The sequence below is a fragment of the Oryctolagus cuniculus genome, chromosome X, assembly GCF_051225735.1.
Source record: "Oryctolagus cuniculus isolate XC-2025 breed Fujian yellow rabbit chromosome X, ASM5122573v1, whole genome shotgun sequence".
Lineage (NCBI taxonomy): Eukaryota > Metazoa > Chordata > Mammalia > Lagomorpha > Leporidae > Oryctolagus > Oryctolagus cuniculus.
In genome coordinates this window covers 130,455,417-130,476,513 of record NC_142888.1, presented here as the reverse complement: position 1 = coordinate 130,476,513, position 21,097 = coordinate 130,455,417, and the positions used below count along the sequence as shown (strand labels likewise).

Below are 21,097 nucleotides of genomic sequence, written 5' to 3'. Positions count from 1 at the left end.
TGTTGAATGGGTATGCCTCAAGTCAGTGCTTCTCTAGTTTCATTAGTGATCTGTAGAAGCTATTAAAAAAGAAGAATGGCTAACTGAGAACCTAAAGGAAACCTGTTGAAGTGAAATGGACACTAAGAGAAACAATGACTTCATTAGCCCTTGTCCTGACTGTTGAGGAACAACTTACTACTTTACTCCTTTTAGTATTTCTTTGTTCTACTTAATATCATTAGTTGAACTCTTTAACACACACTTATGCTTAGATGTTTAAATTCAACTGAAAAGTGATCCCTGTTAAATATAAGAGTGGGAATAAGAGAGGGAGGAGATGTACAATTTGGCACATGCTCAGTTGGACTTACCCCTAATGGTAGAGTTAGAAACATGCCAGGGGATTCCAATTCAATCCCATCAAGGTGGCATGTACCAATGCCATCTCACTAGTCCAAGTGATCAATTTCAATTCATAATTGATCATAATGATAGGTCTAAGAGTCAAAGGGATCACATAAACAAGACTAGTGTCTGCTAATACTAACTGATAGAATTAAAAGGGAGAGAACGACCAACATGGGAAGTGGGATACACAGCAGACTCATAGAATGGCAGATGTCCTAAACAGCACTCTGGCCTCAGAATCAGCCCTAAAGGCATTCAGATCTGGCTGAAAAGCCAATGAGAGTATTTCAGGCATGTAAAGCCAAGACACTCTGGCAAAAAATTAAAAAAAAAGAACTAAATGAAAGATCTCTGTGAATAAGATACCGACAGAAAGAACAGGCCATCAAAGAAGGAGGTACCTTTCTCTGAAAGGAGGAGAGAACTTCCACTTTGACTGTGGCCTTGTCTAAATAAGAATGGAGTCGGCGAATTCAAGAGGCTTCTATAGCCTTGGAAGCTCATGACAAGAGCCTAGGGTGATTACTGATGCCATAAATAAGGGTGTCAAGTGTTAAATCAACAGTGAGAGTCACTGTGCACTTATTCCCCATGTAGGATCTCTGTCCTTTGTGTGTTGTATTATGTGAATTAACGGTATAACTAGTACTCAAATAGTACTTTATACTTTGTGTTTCTGTGTAGGTGCAAACTGTTGAAATCTTTACTTGGTATATATTAAACTGATCTTCTGTATATTAAGATAATTGAAAATGAATCTTGATGAAGAATGGGGTGGGAGAGGGAGTGGAAAATCGGATGGTTGTGGGTGGGAGGAAGGTTATGGGGGAAAAAGCCGCTGTAATCCAAAAGTTGTACTTTCGAAATTTATATTTATTAAATAAAAGTCAACAAAAGAATGGCTTTTTTAGATTGGTTGAGTATATTCTAGCCAGAAAATCATGCATTTTTTTGTTCAAGCAGCTTCTATACAGATGTCAAAATGTGTTATATTGAATTCCAGTTGTTTCTCATCCCCTCTGCTGTATATAACTGGCATTCCCCACTGCTAAATCTTGACTTGGACCTTTCCACTTATAGGAATGACTGGGCTTGGTAATGAAAACACAAAGAATATGGGAAATGGCGAGTAGTCTGATTTGTGCATGATTTCTGGTCCAAAAGAGAAGCAGTGGAATTTGAGGCTGTTAAAAATAGTATATTGGGAGCATATTACAGAAGGCCTTGACTGTCAGGCTAAGGAGTTACTTTAAGCTATGCAGAGATATGGAACGTTTGTGCATGTGCAGAGAAGTGATCTGAACAATTAACTAATGTATTAGTCATAAGACGTCTTTAGGACTAGGGAAATGATTAAACTTGCCAAACCTACAGATTGTATATTTTTTAAAAATTTTATTTGTGATATACAAATTTCATGCATTTTATATATACAAATTTAGGAACATAGTGATTCTTCCCACCCTACCCTCTCTCCCACCTGCACTCCCACCCTTCTTCCTCCTCCATCTACTATCCCCATTATTATTTTTTTAAAATGTTGATTTTCATTTATTTGAAAGACAGAGTTACAGAGAGAGGTAGAGACAAAGAGAGAGGTATTCTATCTGCTGGTTCACTCCCCAGATGGCCGCAACAGCTTAGCAGAGAGCTGGATCAGAAGTGGAGCAGCTGGGACTAGAACCGTTGCCCATATGGGATGCCGGTGCTAGAGGCCAGGACATTAACCTGCTGAGCCAAAGTGCCGCCCCCCACATTCTTATTTTTAAAAGATATGTTTTCAGTTAGCTTTATACTCATGAGATTAACCCTATACTAAGATTTCAACAAGTAGTATGAAGAAAAAAAAAAAAAAACCACTGTTCCTGAACAGTTGAGACAAAGGATGTTAAAAAAAATAGCATCTCAAAGTGTCAATTTCACTTCTATAGATAACCTTTTGGGTATTCTATTAGTTACCACAGATCAGGGAGAACATATGGTCTTTGTTTTTTGAGGACTGGCTTATTTCACTAAGTATAATGGTTTCCAGTTGCATCTATTTTGTTGCAAATGACAGGATTTTTTTTTTACCACTGTGTAGTATTCCATAGTATATATACACCATAATTTCTTTATCCAGTCTTCAGTTGATGGACAATCTGAATTGATTCCATATCTTGTTGGGAATTGAGCTCTGTACTGGTAACATTATTTTCATTTTATTTATTTATTTTTTTACAGGCAGAGTTAGACAGTGAGAGAGAGAGAGATACAGAGAGAAAAGTCTTCTTTCTGTTGGTTCACCCCCAAAATGGCCGCCACGGCCGGCGCACTGTGATGATCCGAAGCCAGGAGCCAGGTGCTTCCTCCTGGTCTCCCATGCGGGTGCAGGGCCCAAGCACTTGGGCCATCCTCCACTGCCTTCCCAGGCCACAGCAGAGAGCTGGACTGGAAGAGGAGCAACCAAGACAGAACCCTGCACTGCAACTGGGACTAGAACCCAGGGTACCGGCACTGCAGGTGGAGGATTAGCCAAGTGAGCCACGGCACCGGCCATTATTTTCATTTTAAATAATGGATTAGTGTTGTAATATTCAATCCAAGAAGTAGAGGTAGTTTATGAAGCACAATAGGTCTGTTTATTGTACCAGTCACATCAACTTAATAAATATGGAGCTTTGAAAATTTCTTTCTATCACTGGTGTCAATATCTTAGGTGTCTCATCTATAAAATGAGGAAAACAAATTATTAGATCTCAAAGTTACAGTATAATCCTGACATACCATGATTATTTCCTTTTCTCTCAAGCTACCTCTGGATAGACAGTAGCTCATCAGTTTAATTATTGAACAGAAACTTCTGTTCTGGGCTTCAGATTAAACCAATTTTCAACTACCTGTGAAATAATGCAGTGACCATCAGGAGAATATATCAATAATCATGTATGAATCATAAATGAATCTATTGAAAATATTTTTATTTTTATTTAGCATTGACTTTTAACTTAAAAACTTTAAGTTTATTGATGAAGAATGTTGCTAATATATAAGTAGAGTCAGTAGGGGATGGAAATGCATTCTCATGAGAGTATTTGGCTAAGAGAGAAGTCACAGTGTATTGCCCTCACATTCAGGTATTTGAGGTACAACTTTTAGCTTTCCCATTAACTCTTTGGGTGATTCAAGATTATTGTCAGAGAATTTTGTATTCCTATCTATAAATCCACCTGGAGTATATAACATCTGAACCTTGATAGTTGTCTGTGACTCTATGAGAATTCTCCTTTCTACTCCCTTTTAGTAATTCAATATATTGTTTTTCATTCAATTCATATTTCCCAGAAACTGAATTAGGCAAGGCAGAGTCAAGATCAACCTCCCCACCCCTGGTGAGAGTAAAGGGATAATAAGAAAGACATTTGCACAGAATCAGTTGATCTCCCACAGCCTCTCTCCACAGTCCATGTCAGGCAGATCTGGAAGACTGATGGGATGAGCCAAGGGTAGAATATTACCTGATAGGTATCTGTATTTAATCTCTTCAGCATATTAACGTCAGTTTGTTAGCTCTGCACTACAATTCCCTTATTTCTTTCATCTTCCCGATGAAGTACCTGTATCACCTCTTATGATCTGTCTGCAAAGTTGGCCAGTCATCTCTACTCTTGACAAAGTGCCAATGCCTCTCTAGCTGAAGCTTTTCATATGGCTTTAGGTTGATTGGAGTGCCATATTTTTTTTAATATTTATACTTGAATAATTCATTCAAGTCCATAAACTGTTATTATAAAAAAAGAAAACAAACTTTGAATACTTATAGATATGAAGCATTAAGCCTAGCAATTATAATATATTATTTAATATCAGTACAATGTATCTGTGAAGTTATTTTAAGATGCCATTGCTATTACTAGAGGTAATATAATAACGGCTAATATATTTGCTTAAGTTTATACCACTAATAAACTTTGTTTCCAGACTCTTGAAGCCTAGATCCTATTTTCCATGTTTACCTATTTTATAATTTTATTATCTCAGCAATCATTTAAGTTAAGCAGGGGGAGGATTACTTGTTTTGTTTTCTACTGTATCACAATACCTAGACAGTAATAGATACATAGATAACACCCAATGCCAATATATTGAATGATTAAGCAAATTGAATTAGATTTATGATTTAAGAAACCTTTGGTTCAAATTTAATTTTATAAAGTTGTCATCTAGAGAGTAATGGTGTGAGAGCTATTCAATTTTGATGTTTCTACTATTCTGTAGATCTTCTGTTGAGTCTTTTCAGAACAAGAACCTTGCTGCTAGGTATAAATATTGATGAGAAGACATATTGATTGTCCTTTAGGAATGCCTCTTTACTGCTATAAGTTTTACAGTTCTAATTAACTGGATGCTAGGAATAGTTATTACATGACTATTAAAATTATCTTTCTAGGTTTAAGTTTGGAGAAAACTGAGGTGTAAAGATGTATATACTGTAATTTGATTAATGATCTACCCCACCTCACAAAGAACTGGCACTGAGACTCAGGATTCTAACTCGTGTTCCACTACTTGATTCTATACCCCTTGGCAACCCTTGCTTCTTGATCCTCGGCGACATCTGTTTTCTTTCATCCTATCCCTCTTCCCTCTGAGACCTACCTCCAGGACCTTTCTACTTTGATTCTATAAAAACAACCAAGCTCCTCATTAAAGGGTAAAAGTATCATACATAGTGCCTGGGTCTGAATTAGGTGGTTAGCAAGGTGCATAGTGCTCAGAAAGGCTTGCAAAATGCATCCAAACCGGAGAAGTGGGAGGTCTCTAAGGAACACTAGAAAATCAGAAAACTTGGATTACAGTCCTGCCTTTGCCTTTCACTGACAATGTAATCATGTGAAAATTTTATTTCTTCTTTGAGCTAGTTTCATTATGTATAAAATAAGAAAGATTGTGGAGTCTCCTAAGAGTCCTGATGGCCTTAACACTTGATAACTGCTACTACTCGTTTGCCCTATTTTCCATAGGGTGGAGAAAGGGGTAGGTAAGATGTAATTCAAAGGTTTGTCTGACTTTGTTGTTCTGTGTACTTATGTTTCTTGGGGCTAGAAGAGAGGTAAGTTCTCAGTAACAACATTTCCCTTATTTATTTCGAAGCCCATTCATTTATGCACCAACATTTAATGAATCAATTGTATGCCAGGTAGTGTTCCCACTGATATTCTGTCCAGGATTTCTGCTTGTCTCTCCTCTGCTGGGATAGGGCTGAAACATGCTTGGTTAATTTCACACCAATGCTGGAGTAAGAGCTCAGATATTGACTACTGTCTGCTTCCTATACAGGCAATCATTGTGACAAATACAATGTGTTTACTGTTTTGGCTAACATATAAGGTTATTTATTTGCTCTAGTCTATTAATTGAAGTAGTCTTAATTTTTTTTTTTTTTGACAGGCAGAGTTAGACAGTGAGAGAGACAGAGAGAAAGGTCTTCCTTCCATTGGTTCACCCCCCAGATGGCCGCTAGGGCTGGTGCGCTGCGCTGATCCAAAGCCAGGAGCCAGGTGCCTCCTAATGGTCTCCCGTGTGGGTGCAGGGCCCAAGCACCTGGGCCATCCTCCACTGCCCTCCCAGGCCACAGCAGAGAGCTGGACTGGAAGAGGAGCAACCGGGACAGAACCCTGCGCTGCAACCGGGACTAGAACCCTGGGTACCGGCGCCGCAGGCAGAGGATTAGCCTAATGAGCTGTGGCGCCGGCTGAAATAGTCTTAAATTATAATATTTAAACACATAGTTGTTTCCTATTAAGAATTTTTTTTCTCTTTTCCATGCACTGCCTCAGACTCTCTCCTAAGCATGCCCCGGATATTCCTGATGACAGCACTGACAATATTACTATCTTCACCAGAATCTTGGATCGTCTTCTGGATGGCTATGACAACCGGCTACGACCTGGGCTTGGAGGTCAGTTATTTTAAGATCTTTTTGGCCATTGTCATAAGTTACCTTCAGTAATGCTATTAGTGTAAAGCTGAGTTTCTTCTCTCTGAGCACTGGAAATTGGTCCTCTATTCAGTGAGTAATTTGCCTGTTAGATTTTGGAAGGTCTGGATCTCACTTAGGCAAATTCATCTAAACTATTATACCTCAAAGTTTGACTAAGCCTATTTTTAAAATTTTATTTAAGTTATACAAGTTTCATATATTTCATATGTAAAGTTTTAGGGACATAGTGGCACTTCCCCCCCTACCCTCTTTCCCACCCACACTCCAACCCTTCCTCCCCCTCCCTCTCATATTCCGACTCTTAATTTTTACAATGATCTATTTTCAGCATACTTAATGATTGTATAGTTAAACCAACCCTAAGTAAAAGAATTTAACAAATAGCATGAAGAAAATGAAAACAAAACAAAACTGTTCCTCAAAGGAAGAGGCAAGGACTATAAATAATCATAGATGCTCAAAAAGTCTATTTCATGCCAATACATTACATTTCAGGTACTGTATATTAGTTACCTTGGATCATGGAAAACGTATGATATCTGTCTTTTTGAGACTGGCTTATTTCACTAAGTATGATAGTTTCCAGGTATGACCATACTGTTGCAAAAGACAGGATTTCATTATTTTAACAGGTGAGTGCATAGTGAATATATACTATAGTTTCTTTATCCAGTCAACAGTTGATGGACATCTGGGTTGATTCCATATCTTAGCTATCGTGAATTGTGCTGCAGTGAACATGGGGGGTACAGATAACTCTTCCATAGTCTGATTTCTTTTGGTATGGGCAAATTCCCAGGAGTGTGATGGCTGGATCATATGGTGGGTCTATATTCAGATTTCTGAGGTATCCCCATACTGTCTTCCACAGTGGTTGCACCCATTTACATTCCCACCAACAGTGTACCAGGGTACCTTTCCGCAAACATCCTTGCACTTTTGTTGTTTGTTGATTTCTATATGAGAGAAATTCTAACTGGAATGAGGTGAAAACTCACTGTGGTTTTTAATTCCATTTCCCTGATGGCTAGTGATCCTGAGCATTTTCTAGAGTGTCTGTTGGCCATTTGAATTTTTTCTCTTGAGAAATACCTGTTCAAATCTTTTACCCATTTCTAAACTGGACTGTTGGCTTTCTTGTGGGTGAATTTCTTAAGCTCTTTATAGATTCTGAATGTTAACCCTGTCTCTGTCTCTTTTAATGTGGGTGTTAAATGATTTACATTTAATGTGATGATGATTGATATGATTGTCTTTAAATCTACAACCTTGTTATATGCTTTCTGTTTGTTTAATCTGTTGTTATTTTTTCCCACTTTTTTCTGCCTGCTATGGTTAGGATATGGTTTGAAAGTTTCCACCAAGGATTCATGTGCTGGAAGCTTATTCCCTCGTGTGGCAATGTTGAAGTGGTGGGGCCTTTTAAATGTGGGGTCTGGTGGAAGATAATTAGGTGACTGGGGGCATTCTCCTTGAAAGAGATTAATTCATTCAATGTAATCAGTGTTTCCCCTTCTTTCATGTTACTCTTTATGATTGGAGGCTTGAAGCTTCTTTCTTAAGTTTGCTCATTCAATACACGCTAGTTTTTTTTTTTTTTTTTTTTTTTTTTTTTTTTTTTTTTTTTTTTTTTTTAGCTATATTCTCCTTACCATGCTAGGAACTTATTCTTTCAATTTGTCTCTGATTTGGTAACCATTATCCAAATCGCACTATCCCTCCCAACCTTTAGAAATCACCATTCTGTGTTAAGATTTAGTTAGTTAGTTTGTTTATTTTTAGGTTCCACATATGAGGAAACACATAAAATACTTGTCTGTCTGTGTCTGGCTTGTTTCACATAACATGATGACCTCCAGGTCCATCTGTTTTGTGAAGAATGCTAAGATTTCATTATTTTTATGGCTAAATATTATTCCATTGTGTGTATATAATAAATTTTCCTTATGTATTCATCCAATGATGGATACCTTGATTGATTCCATGACTTGGCTATTTTGAACAGTGCTGCAATAAACATGTTGGATCGGCTGTTTCTATGATGAAATAAGTTCATGTCTTTGTGATATATTCTCATTGGTGGGGTTGGTGGATCATATGGCAGTTCTATTTCTAGTTTTTAAAGAAATATTCATACTGTTTTCCTCAGTGGTTGCACTGCTTTACATTCCCACCGATAGAGTATAAGAATTCCCCTTTCTCCATGTTCTCACCATCATATGTTACCTCCTATCTGTTTTGATAATATCCATTCTAACAAGTGTGATGTGTTATCTCATAGTTTTAATTTACATTTACCTGATGGCTAGTCCCACTGAGAATTTTTCATGTATCTGTTGGCCATTTGTATTTCTTCTTTTGAGAACTTTCCATTCAGGTCTGTTGCCCATTTCTTGACTGGACTTGTTTACTTTTCTTCTTTTTTTATTTGGTTATTTTTTATGAGTTTCTGATATACTGTGGATATAAGTCCTTTGTCAGATAAGTAGCTTGTAAATATTTTCTCCCATTTTGTTGCATATAATTTCATTCTATTGGTTGCTTCCTTTTCGGTCCAGAAGCTTCTGAGTTTGATATAATCCCACTTAGTTTGCTTTTGTTGCCTGTGCTTTGGAGATTTTATCCAAAAAATTATTGCCTATATGAATGTCTTGACGTATTTCCCATATGTTTTCTTCTAGCAATTTCAAGTTTCACATCTTACATATAGATCTTTGATCCATCATGAGTTGATTTTGTATATGGCGAGAGATAAGAGTCTAATTTCCTTCATATGTACATACACATCCAGTTTTGCCAGCACTATTTATTGAAAGACTCTCCTTTCTCCAATGTATGTTATTGGCACCTTTGTCAAAAGTCTGTTGGCTCTATGAATGTGGATTAATTTCTAGGCTCTATTCTGTTCCATTCATCTATGTGTGGATATTTATGCCAGTATCATGCTGCTTTAATTATTTTAACTTAGCAGTATGCTTTTAAATCAAGAACTGTGATGCCTCCAGCTTATTATTAGTTTTTTTGATAACAACATTGCTTACGTGATTCTGAATTTATTGTGATTTTATATGAATATTTGCATCTCTTTTACTTTTTCTGTAAAGCATGTCACTGGTGTTTTAATAGAAATAGTATTGAGGAGGCCTGCACTATGGCACAGCGGGTTAAAGCCTTGTTCTGCAGCGCTGGCATCCTATATGGGTGCCGGTTTGAGTTCCAGCTGATCCAGCTCTCTGCTATGTCTTGGGAAAGAAGTAGAAGATGGCCCAAGTCCTTGGGCCCCTGAACCCATGTGGGAGACTCAGAAGAAGATCCTGGCTCTTGACTTCATTTTGACACAGTTCTGGCCATTGTGGCCATCTGGAAAGTGAACCAGTGTATGGAAGACCTCTCTCTCTCTCTCTCTCTCTGCTTCTGCCTCTCTGTAAATCTGCCTTTCACATAAAAAATAAATCTTTAAAAAAAGAAATTGCATTGAATATGTAGATTACTATACATAATATGGATATTTGCTTTATTTTATTTTTGAAAAGATTTATTTTATTTATTTGAAAGACAGACTTACAGAGAGAGGTAGAGGCAGAGAGAGAAGAATCAATATCATAAAAATGTCCATTCTCCAAAAGCAATTTATAGATTCCATGCAATACCAATCAAAATACCAAAGACATTCTTCTTGGATCTGGAAAAAATGATGCTGAAATTCATATGGAGGCACAGGAGTCCTCAAATAGCTAAAGCAATCTTCTACAACAAAAACAAAGCCATAGGCCTCAAAATACCATATTCAAGACATACTACAAGGCAGTTATAATCAAAACAGCATGGTACTGGTACAGAAACAGATGGATAGACCAATGGAATAGAACAGAAACACCAGAAATCAATCCAAACATCCACAGCCAACTTATTTTTGAACAAGGATCTAAAACCAATTCCTAGACCAAGGACAGTCGATTCAACAAATGGTGCTGGGAAAACTGTATTTCCACATGTAGAAGCATGAAACAAGACGCCTACCTCACACCTTACACAAAAATCCACTCAACAAAGATTAATGATCTAAACCCACAATCCAACACCATCAAATTGTTAGAGAACATCGGAAAAAATCTTGCCAGATATAGGCACACGCAAAGATTTCTTGCAAAAGACCCCAGTGGCATAGGGAGTCAAAGCCAGGATTAACAATTGGGATTACATCAAATTGAGAAGTTTCTGTACTGCAAAAGAAATAGTCAAGAAAGCGAAGAAGGAACCGACAGAATGGGAAAAATATTTGCAAATTATGCAATGAATAAAGGATTAATAATCAGAATCTACAAAGAGATCAAGAAACCCACAACAACAAAACAAACAACCCACTTAAGAGATGGGCCAAGGACCTCAATAGACATTTTTCAAAAGAGGAAATCCAGATGGCCAACAAACACGTGAAAAAATGTTCAGGATCACTAGCCATCAGGGAAATGCAAATCGAAACCACAATGAGGTTTCACCTTACCCCGGTTAGAATGGCTTACATACAAAAATCAACTAACAACAGATACTGGTGAGGATGTGGGGAAAAAGGGACACTAACCCACTGTTGGTGGGAATGCAAACTGGTAAAGCCACTATGGAAGACAGTTTGGAGATTCCTCCGATTCCTGAATATAGCCCTACCACAAGACCCAGCCATCCCACTCCTTGGAATTTATCCAAAGGAAATTAAATTGGCAAATAAAAGAGCTGTCTGCACCTCAGTGTTTAATGCAGCTCAAGTCACAATGGCTAAGACATGGAATCAACCTAAATGCCCATCAACAGAAGACCAGATAAAGAAATTATGGGATTTTTACTCTATACAATACTATGCAGCAGTAAAAACAAAAAATGAAATCTGGTAATTTGCAAAAAACTGGAGAAATCTGGAAAACATCATGCTGAGTGTTAAGGCAGTCCCAAAGGGACAAATATCACATGTTCTCCCTGATCGGTGACAACTAACTGAGAACCTAAAGGAAACCTGTTAAAGTGAAATGAACACTATGAGAAACAATGACTTGATCAGCCCTTGTCCTTTGAGGAAGAGCTTACTATTTTATTCCTTTTAGTATTTTTTGGTTCTACTTAATACCATTGAACACAATTACTCTTAGGTGTTTAGAATTAACTGAAAAGTGATCCCTGTTAAATATGAGTTGGGATAAGAGAGGGAGATGTACAGTTCGGCACATGCTCAATTGGACTTACCCCTAATGGTAGAGTTAGAAACATACCAGGGGATTCCAATTCAATCCCATCAAGCTGGCATGTAGCAATGCCATCTCATTAGTCAACGTGATCAAATTCAGTACATAATTGATCATACTTATAGGTCTAAGAGTCAAAGGGATCACATAAACAAGACTAGTGTCTGCTAATACTAACTGATAGAATTAAAAAGGAGAGAACAATCCAACATGGGAAGTGGGATACACAGCAGACTCATAGAATGACAGATGCCCTAGAAAGCACTTTGGCCTCAGAATCATCCCTTAAGGCATTCGGATCTGGCTAAAAAGCCCATGAGAGTTTCTCAGGCATGGAAAGCTAAGACACCATGGCAAAAAAGAAAAAAATATGACCTAAATGAAAGATCTCTGTGAGATCCCAGTAGAAAGAACGGGCCATCAAAGAAGGAGGTACCTTTCTCTGAAGGGAGGAGAGAACTTCCACTTTGACTATGGCCTTGTCTAAATAAGATTGGAGTTGGCGAATTCAAGAGGCTTCTATAGCCTTGGCAACTCATGACAAGAGCCTTGGGTGATTACTGACTTCATAAATAAGGGTGTCAAGTGTTAAATCAACAGTGAGAGTCACTGTGCACTTATTCCCCATGTAGGATCTCTGTCCTTTGTGTGTTGTATTATGTGAATTAACGATATAACTAGTACTCAAACAGTACTTTATACTTTGTGTTTCTGTGTGGGTGCGAACTGTTGAAATCTTTACTTGGTATATATTAAACTGATCTTCTGTATATAAAGATAATTGAAAATGAATCTTGATGTGAATTGGGTGGTAGAGGGAGTGGGAGGTGGGATGGTTGTGGATGTGAGGGAAGTTATGGGGGAAAAAGCCGCTATAATCCAAAAGTTGTACTTTGGAAATTTATATTTAGTAAATAAAAATTTTAAAAAAATAAACATGAAAACACAGTACTATTTCCACCCAGCAATAATGATCTTGCTGAAAAAGAGAGCAAGAAAGAATTTCTACTCATAATAGCTACTGAATTTTCAGATATTTACGAGCAAATGAAAGATCTCTCCAGTGAAAATTATAAAACACTGATTAATGAGACACAAAAAATGGAAATATATTCCTTGTTTGTGGATTTGTAGAGTTAATATCATTAAAATGTTCATACTAAAAACAAAGTTAAAGATTAAATAGGGATCAATTTTCAGTTAAATTTAAACACCTAGCAATAATTGTGTGTAAATTAAAGAGTTCAAGCAATGCTACTAAGTAGAAAAACAAAATACTGAAAAGAATAAAATAGTAAGCTCTTCCTCGACAGTCACTTAATCTCTCTACTTAATGTGTTGTACTATGTGAATTAATGGTAAAACTAGTACTCAAGCAGTACTTTATACTTTGTGTGTATGCAATCCTTTGAAATCTTTACTTAGTATATACTAAGTTGATCTTCAGTATATAAAGAAAATCGAAAATGAATCTTGATGAAGTATGGGACGGGAGAGGGAGTGAGAGATGGGATGGTTGCCAGTTTGAGGGAGGTTTTGGGTGGAAAACAACTGTAATCCAAAAGTTGTACTTCTGATATTTATATTTATTTATTTAGTTAGTTATTTTTATTTTTTTATTTTTTTTTTTATTTTTTTGACAGGCAGAGTGGACAGTGAGAGAGAGACAGAGACAGAGAGAAAGGTCTTCCTTTGCCGTTGGTTCACCCTCCAATGGCCGCCGCGGCCAGCGCGCTGCGGCCGGCGCACCGCGCTGATCCGATGGCAGGAGCCAGGAGCCAGGTGCTTTTCCTGGTCTCCCATGGGGTGCAGGGCCCAAGCACCTGGGCCATCCTCCACTGCACTCCCGGGCCACAGCAGAGAGCTGGCCTGGAAGAGGGGCAACCGGGACAGAATCCGGCGCCCCAACCGGGACTAGAACCCGGTGTGCCGGCGCCGCAAGGCGGAGGATTAGCCTAGTGAGCCGCGGCGCCGGCCCTATTTATTTATTTTTAAACTTTTATTTAGTAAATATAAATTTCCAAAGTACATTTGATGGATTACAATGGCTTCCCCCCCCCCCATAACTTCCATCCCACCCGCAACCCTCCCTTCTCCTGCTCTCTCTCCCATTCCAAGATCAATTTAGTATATATTAAGTAAAGAACATGAAGTGTAAAATACTGTTTCATTACTAGTTATAGCATTACTTCACATTGGACAACACATTAAGGACAGAGATCCTATATGCGGAGTAAGTACACAGTGACTCCTGTTGTTGACTTAACAATTTGACAGTCTTGTTTTTGGCTTCAGTAATCTCCCTAGGCTCTAGTCATGAGTTTCCAAGGCTATGGAAGTCTTTTGAGTTCACCGACTTTGATCTTATTTGGACAAGGCCATAATGAAAGGTGAAGTTATCTCCTCCCTTCAGAGAAAGGTACCTCCTTCTTTGATGGCCTGTTCTTTCCACTGGGATCTCACTCGCAGAGACCTTTCATTTAGGTTTTTTTTTTTTGTTTTTTTTTTTTTTTTTGTTTGTTTTTTTTTTTTTTTTTTTTGCCAGAGTGTCTTGGCTTTCCATGCCTAAAATACTCTCATAGGCTCTTCAGCCACATCCGAATGCCTTAACGGCTGATTCTGAGGCCAGAGTGCTTTCTAGGGCATCTGCCATTCTATGAGTCTGCTGTGTATCCTGCTTCCCATGTTGGATTGTTCTCTCCTTTTTTATTCTATCAGTTAGTATTAGCAGACGTTAGTCTTGTTTATGTGATCCCTTTGACTCTTAGACCTATCAGTGTGATCAACTGTGAACTGAAATTAATCACTTTGACTAGTGAGATGGCATTGGTACATGCAATCTTGTTGGGATTGTATTGGAATCCCCTGGCACGATCCTAACTCCAAGTCTGATTCAGCATGTCGCAAATTGTACATCTCCTCCCTCTCTTATTCACATTCTTATATTTAACAGGGGTCACTTTTCAGTTGAATTTAAACATTTAAGCATAATTGTGTGTTAATTATAGAGTTCAACCAATAGTATTAAATAGAACAAAAATACTAAAAGGGATAAGGTATTAAATTGTACATCAGAGTCAGGACAAGGGCTGATCAGGTCACTGTTTCTCATAGTGTCCACTTCACTTCAACAGGTTTCCTTTTTTGTGTTCGGTTAGTTGCCACCGATCAGGGAGAACATATGATATTTGTCCCTTTGGGACTGGCTTATTTCACTCAGCATGATGCTTTCCAGATTCCTCCATTTTGTTGCAAACGACCGGATTTCATTGTTTCTGTATAGTATTCTATAGAGTTCATGTCCCATAATTTTTTTAAGTTAATATAAATATTTTAATCTTTTATATGCATGGTTGAGGTTCCCTTGGATTTCAACCCACTTTATTTTTTAAATAGCACAACATTTTTTTGCCTAGTTGAAGAATTGTCGTGTAAATATTGGAATTATACTTCAAAGGATAAAAAGGCTGTTGATTTTCCACATGAATATTCAAAGGTTTTTGATATCTTTGATAGCTGTGCAAGAAGTTGAGCTCTGTGGGTAAGAACCTTTTATTGGAATATGTCCAGCAATTAAAAAGCTATCACATGCTCTTATTTGGAATTGCTCACTTAGTCACAGAAGAATTAATGTACTTCTCATTTCAAGTAAGTCCCGAGATACAAAAGATAGTGTAATCCTGCCTGTAAGGGAACATGCATTTTTGTGGTAGAAAAAAAAATCCAAAGTATAAAGAAGCATGACTCAAATGTTATCCCCCTTTTATATGCATGGGTCAAACACTTCCTTTTCCTTCTCACATGACCATGGCATTTCTGTACCACTTATGTGGATTAGGATGCTATGATTCCTAAAATAAAAATATGCTATGCTTATTGAATTTAAGAATTGCTAAGGAACCAACTCTTCCAATTTATGAAATTATTCGTGCTTGAGGCAAACCTCTTTGCATTTCATGTCAGAGATCTAGTGGGAATCTTCAAGCGGAAACAGCAAGACAAAATGTCTACTGATTCCAACACATTTCCTTTTGAATGAAAAATCCAATGTTTTGTTTACAAAAGAAGGAATGTCATACATATCAAGAAAATGGACTGATCTTAAACAGAATCCAGTAACTTTCATAGTATACTCAATTAGCAAACCCCTGAAAAAAGCCAGAAGAAAACATGAGTGACCATCTTCTCTCTCTCTCTCTCTCTCTCTCTCTTTCTTTCTCTCTCTATATGTCTGTGTATGTATGCCTCTGTCACATTCCTCTCCATATTTAAATTTAAACAGACTTTTTCCTTCAGTATTAGGCTTTGGAGAATGTAGTTAGATGAAACAGAAAGTGCAGTCTCAAAGACAGCAAATGCTGTCATCTCTCTACCTCTGTTAAAAAGAAAACTAACAGTTAATATTAAATTGAATAGGCTATCTTGAGGTCTACAATCATGAGATGTATAATCTAGTTCTTTACTATTTATTTAAAATAAATTACATCTTCTTTTTCTCCTTTTTGTAGTGATTGTTTTTTTAAGATCTACCTTTTTTAAAATTTTATTTGGAAAATATAAATTTCCAAAGTACAGTTTATGGATTACAATGGCTTTTCCTCCCCCCATAACTTCCCTCAACTTGCACCCCTCCCATCTCCTGCTCCCTCTCCCATTCCATTCACATCAAGATTCATTTTCAATTATCTTTATATACAGAAGATCGATTTAGTATATATTAAGTAAAGATTTCATTAGTTTGCACCCACACAGAAACACAAAGTGTAATACACTGTTTCAGTACTAGTTATAGCATTACTTCACATTGGACAACATATTAAGGACAGATCCCACATGAGAAGTAAGTAAGTACACAGTGACTCCTGTTGTTGACTTAACAATTTGACACTCTTGTTTATGGCGTCAGTAATCTCCCTAGGTTCTAGTCATGAGTTGCCAAGGCTATGGAAGCCTTTTGAGTTCGCCGATTTCGATCTTATTCTGACAGGGTCATAGTCAAAGTGGAATTCTCTCCTCCCTTTAGAGAAAGGTACCTCCTTCTTTGATGGCCCTGTTCTTTCCACTGAGATCTCACTCGCAGAGACCTTTCGGTTAGGTCTTCTTCTTCTTTTTTTTTTTTTTACAAAGTGGCTTGGCTTTCCATGCCTAAAATACTCTCATGGGCTCTTCAGCCACATCCGAATCCCTTAAGGGCTGATTCTGAGGCCAGAGCGCTATTTAGGACATCTGCCATTCTAAGAGTCTCCTGTGTATCCCGCTTCCCATGATGGATGGTAATCTCCCTTTTTGATTCTATCAGTTAGTATTAGCAGACATTAGTCTTGTTTGTGTGATCCCTTTGACTCTTAGACCTATCAGTGTGATCAATTGTGAACTTAAATTGATCACTATGACTAGTGAGATGGCATTGCTACATGCCAGCTCGATGGGATGGTTTTGGAATCCCCTGGCACGATTCTAACTCCACCATTTGAGGGCAAGTCCGATTGAGCATGTCCCAAATTGTACATCTCCTCCCTCTCTTATTCACATTCTTATATTTAACAGGGATCACTATTCAGTTAAAATTTGAACACCTAAGAATCATTGTGTGTTAATTACAGAGTTCAACCAATAGTACTAGAACAAAAAAAGAAAAAATACTAAAATGGATAAAGCATTACATTGTACATCAACAATCAGGACAAGAGCTGATCAAGTTACTCTTTCTCATAGTGTCCATTACACTTCAACAGGTTTCCCCTTTGGTGCTCAATTAGTTGCCACCGATCAGGGAGAACATATGATATTTGTCCCTTTGGGACTGGCTTATTTCACTCAGCATGATGTTTTCCTGATTCCTCCATTTTGTTGCAAATGACCGGATTTCACTGTTTTTGACTGCTGTATAGTATTCTATAGAGTACATGTCCCATAATTTCTTTATCCAGTCTACTGTTGATGGGCATTTGGGTTGGTTCCAGGTCTTAGCTATTGTGAATTGAGCTGCAATAAACATCAATGTGCAGACAGCTTGTTTGTTTGCCAATTTAATTTTCTTTGGGTAAATTCCAAGGAGTGGTATGGCTGGGTTGTATGGTATGGTTATATTCAGGTTTCTGAGGAATCTCCAAACTGACTTCCATAGTGGCTTAACCAGTTTGCATTCCCACCAACAGTGGATTAGTGTCCCCTTTTCCCCACATCCTCTCCAGCATCTATTGTTGGTAGATTTCTGAAAGTGAGCCATTCCAACCGGGGTGAGGTGAAACCTCATTGTGGTTTTGATTTGCATTTCCCTGATTGCTAGTGAACTTGAACATTTTTCCATGTGTCTGTTGGCCATTTGGATTTCCTCTTTTGAAAAATGTCTATTGAGGTCCTTGGCCCATCTCTTAAGTGGGTTGTTTGTTTTGTTGTTGTGGAGTTTCCTGATTTCTTTGTAGATTCTGGTTATCAACCCTTTATCAGTTGCATAGTTTGCAAATATTTTTTTCCCATTCTGTCGGTTGCCTCTTCACTCTCCTGACTGTTTCTTTTGCAGTACAGAAGCTTCTCAATTTGATACAATCCCAATAGTTAATTTTGGCTTTGACTGCCTGCACCTGCAGGGTCTTTTCTAGGAAGTCTTTACCAGTACCTATATCTTGTAGGGTTTCTCCAATGCTCTCTAATAATTTGATGGTGTCGGGTCGTAGATTTAGATCTTTAATCCATGTTGAGTGGATTTTTGTGTAAGGTGAAAGGTAGGGGTCTTGCTTCATGATTCTGCATGTGGAAATCCAAGTTTCCCAGCACCATTTATTGAATGGACTGTCCTTTCTCCAGGGATTGGTTTTATTTTATTTAATTTTTTTTGACAGGCAGAGTGGACAGTGAGAGAGAGAGACAGAGAGAAAGGTCTTCCTTTTGACGTTGGTTCACCCTCCAATGGCCGCCGTGGCCGGCGCGCTGCGGCCGGTGCACAGCGCTGATCCGAAGGCAAGAGCAAGGTGCTTCTCCTGGTCTCCCATGGGGTGCAGGGCACAAGCACTTGGGCCATCCTCCTCTGCACACCCGGGCCACAGGAGAGAGCTGGCCTGGAAGAGGGGCAACCGGGACTGAATCCAGCGCCCCGACTGGGATTAGAACCCAGTGTGCTGGTGCCGCTAGAGGATTAGCCTGTTGAGCCGCAGTGCCAGCCAGGGATTGGTTTTAGATCCTTGATCAAATATAAGTTGGCTGTAGATGTTTGGATTGATTTATGGTGTTTCTGTTCTGTTCCATTGGTCTATCCACCTGTTTCTGTACAAGTACCATGCTGTTTTGATTACAACTGCCCTATAATATGTCCTGAAATCTGGTATTGTGGTGCCTCCAGCTTTGTTTTTGTTGTACAAGATTGCTTTAGCTACTCGAGGTCTCCTGTGTCTCCATATGAATTTCAGCATCATTTTTTCCAGATCTGAGAAGAATGTCTTTGGTGTTTTGATTGGTATTTATTGAATCTGTAAATTGCTTTTGGGAGAATGGACATTTTGATGATATTGATTCTTCCAATCCATGAGCATGGAAGATTTATCCATTTTTTGGTATCCTCTTCTATTTCTTTCTTTAAGGTTTTGTAATTTTCATTGTAGAGATCTTTAACGTCCTTGGTTAAGCTTATTCCAAGGTATTTGATTGTTTTTGTAGCTATTGTGAATGGGATGGATCTTAGAAGTTCTTTCTCAGCCATGGCATTGCATGTGTATACAAAGGCTGTTTTTTTGTGTGCATTGATTTTATATCCTGCTACTTTGCCAAACTCTTCTATGAGTTGTGGTAGTCTCTTAGTAGAGTTCTTTGGGTCCCCTAAGTAAAGAATCATATCATCTGCAAAGAGGGGTAGTTTGACTTCTTCCTTCCCAATTTGTATCCCTTTAATTTCTTTTCCTTGCCTGATAGCTCTGGCTAAAACTTCGAGAACTATATTGAATAGCAGTGGTGAGAGTGGGCATCCCTGTCTGGTACCAAATCTCAGTGGAAATGCTCCCAACTTTTCCCATTCAATAGGGTGTTGGCCGTGGGTTTTTCATAAATTGCTTTGATTGTATTGAGGAATGTTCCTTCCATACCCAGTTTGCTTAGAGTTTTCATCATGAAAGGGTGTTGTATTTTATCAAATGCTTTCTCTGCATCTATTGAGATAATCATGTGTTTTTTCTTCTGCAGTCTGTTAATGTGGTGTATCACATTGATTGTTTTGCGCACATTGAACCATCCCTGCATACCAGGGATGAATCCCACTTGGTCTGGTGGATGATCTTTCTGATGTGTTGTAGCATTATATTGGCCAGAATTTTATTGAGGATTTTTGCGTCTATGTTCATCAGGGATATTGGTCTGTAATTCTCTTTCAGTGCTGCATCTTTTTCCGGCTTAGGAATTAAGGTGATGTTGGCTTTATAGAAAGAATTTGGGAGGATTCCCTCTTTTTCATTTGTTCTGAATAGTTTGAGAAGAATTGGAGTTAGTTCTTCTTTAATCCATCTGGTCCTGGGCTTTTCTTTGTTGGGAGGGCCTTTATTACTGTTTCAGTTTCTGTATCAGTTATGGGTCTGTTTAGGTTTTCTGTGTCTTCCTGGTTCAATTTAGGTAGGCTGCATGTGTCCAGGAATGTATCCATTTCTGATAGGTTTCCCTGTTTGCTGGCATACAAGTCCTTGTACTAATTTCTGATGATTCTTTTTATTTCTGTGGTGTCTGTTATTACGTTTCCTTTTTCATCTCTGATTTTATTGATTTGGGTCTTTTCTTTTATTTTTTTAAGTTAGTTGGGCCAATGGGGTGTCAATTTTGTTTATTCTTTCAAAAAATCAGCTCCTCATTTGGCTGATTTATTGTAATGTGCTTTTTTTTTATTCAATCCTGTTGATTTCTTCTCTGATTTTAATTATTTCTCTTCTCCTACTAGATTTGGGTGTGGGGAGTAACTCGGACTAGACTGTTACTGGAATTAAGACTTATTCTATGCATCTGCTCTCCCACAATATGGCGCTGGGAGAGGAGTAAACAGCTTCTACGCAGCTGCCTCCAGTTCGACCAATAAACTACAGGAGCTGCTCCTGATTGGAGGAGAGCAGTGTACTCGGCATGTGGGTAGCAGAGTTGGGATTGGTGGAAGAGGACTATAAAGGAGGAGAGAGACAACATGCACCAGGAACATCTAAGGGGAACATCCGAATAACATCTGAGCAGTCCCCGAGAGAGCCGGCCGGCAGTGTGCTGCTCCCCCGCGGAAGTGGGGAAAGTGGCAGGGGGCACCGCCCTTCCACGGAGGTGGAAGGATCGGCAGCCAACCCGGGAAGAACCAGCAGCAAACCCGGGAAGGGCCGAGCAGACGAAAGAACAGCGCAGGGTCTAGTGTCGTTCCTCCACGAAGAGGGGGAGCGACATTTGGGTATGGTTTGCTGCAGATTTTCTAGATCCTTGAGATGAATTGAAAGCTCATCTATTTGGTGCTTTTCCAATTTCTTGATGTAAGCACCTA

General features: G+C 38.4%; 2 protein-coding genes across 6 annotated transcripts in view; one reads left to right on the top strand and one right to left on the bottom strand.

The window, feature by feature from the left end:
• The window catches only part of LOC138847567 (uncharacterized), a 673,630-nt gene that overhangs the window by 311,250 nt on the left and 341,283 nt on the right, over nucleotides 1-21,097 (bottom strand). The gene's annotated exons all lie outside the window — the stretch shown is intronic.
• GABRA3 (gamma-aminobutyric acid type A receptor subunit alpha3) overlaps nucleotides 1-21,097 on the top strand; it is a 327,562-nt gene that overhangs the window by 114,675 nt on the left and 191,790 nt on the right. For all 5 annotated transcript variants that reach the window (XR_011385360.2, XM_051833857.3, XM_017350870.4 and 2 more), the window contains exon 3: nucleotides 6,210-6,331. Coding sequence is in view for 4 of the 5 variants with exons in the window: in XM_051833857.3 (XP_051689817.1) it covers nucleotides 6,210-6,331 (122 nt within the window). In the remaining variant the exon portion in view is untranslated. The remainder of the gene's footprint in view (nucleotides 1-6,209; nucleotides 6,332-21,097) is intronic.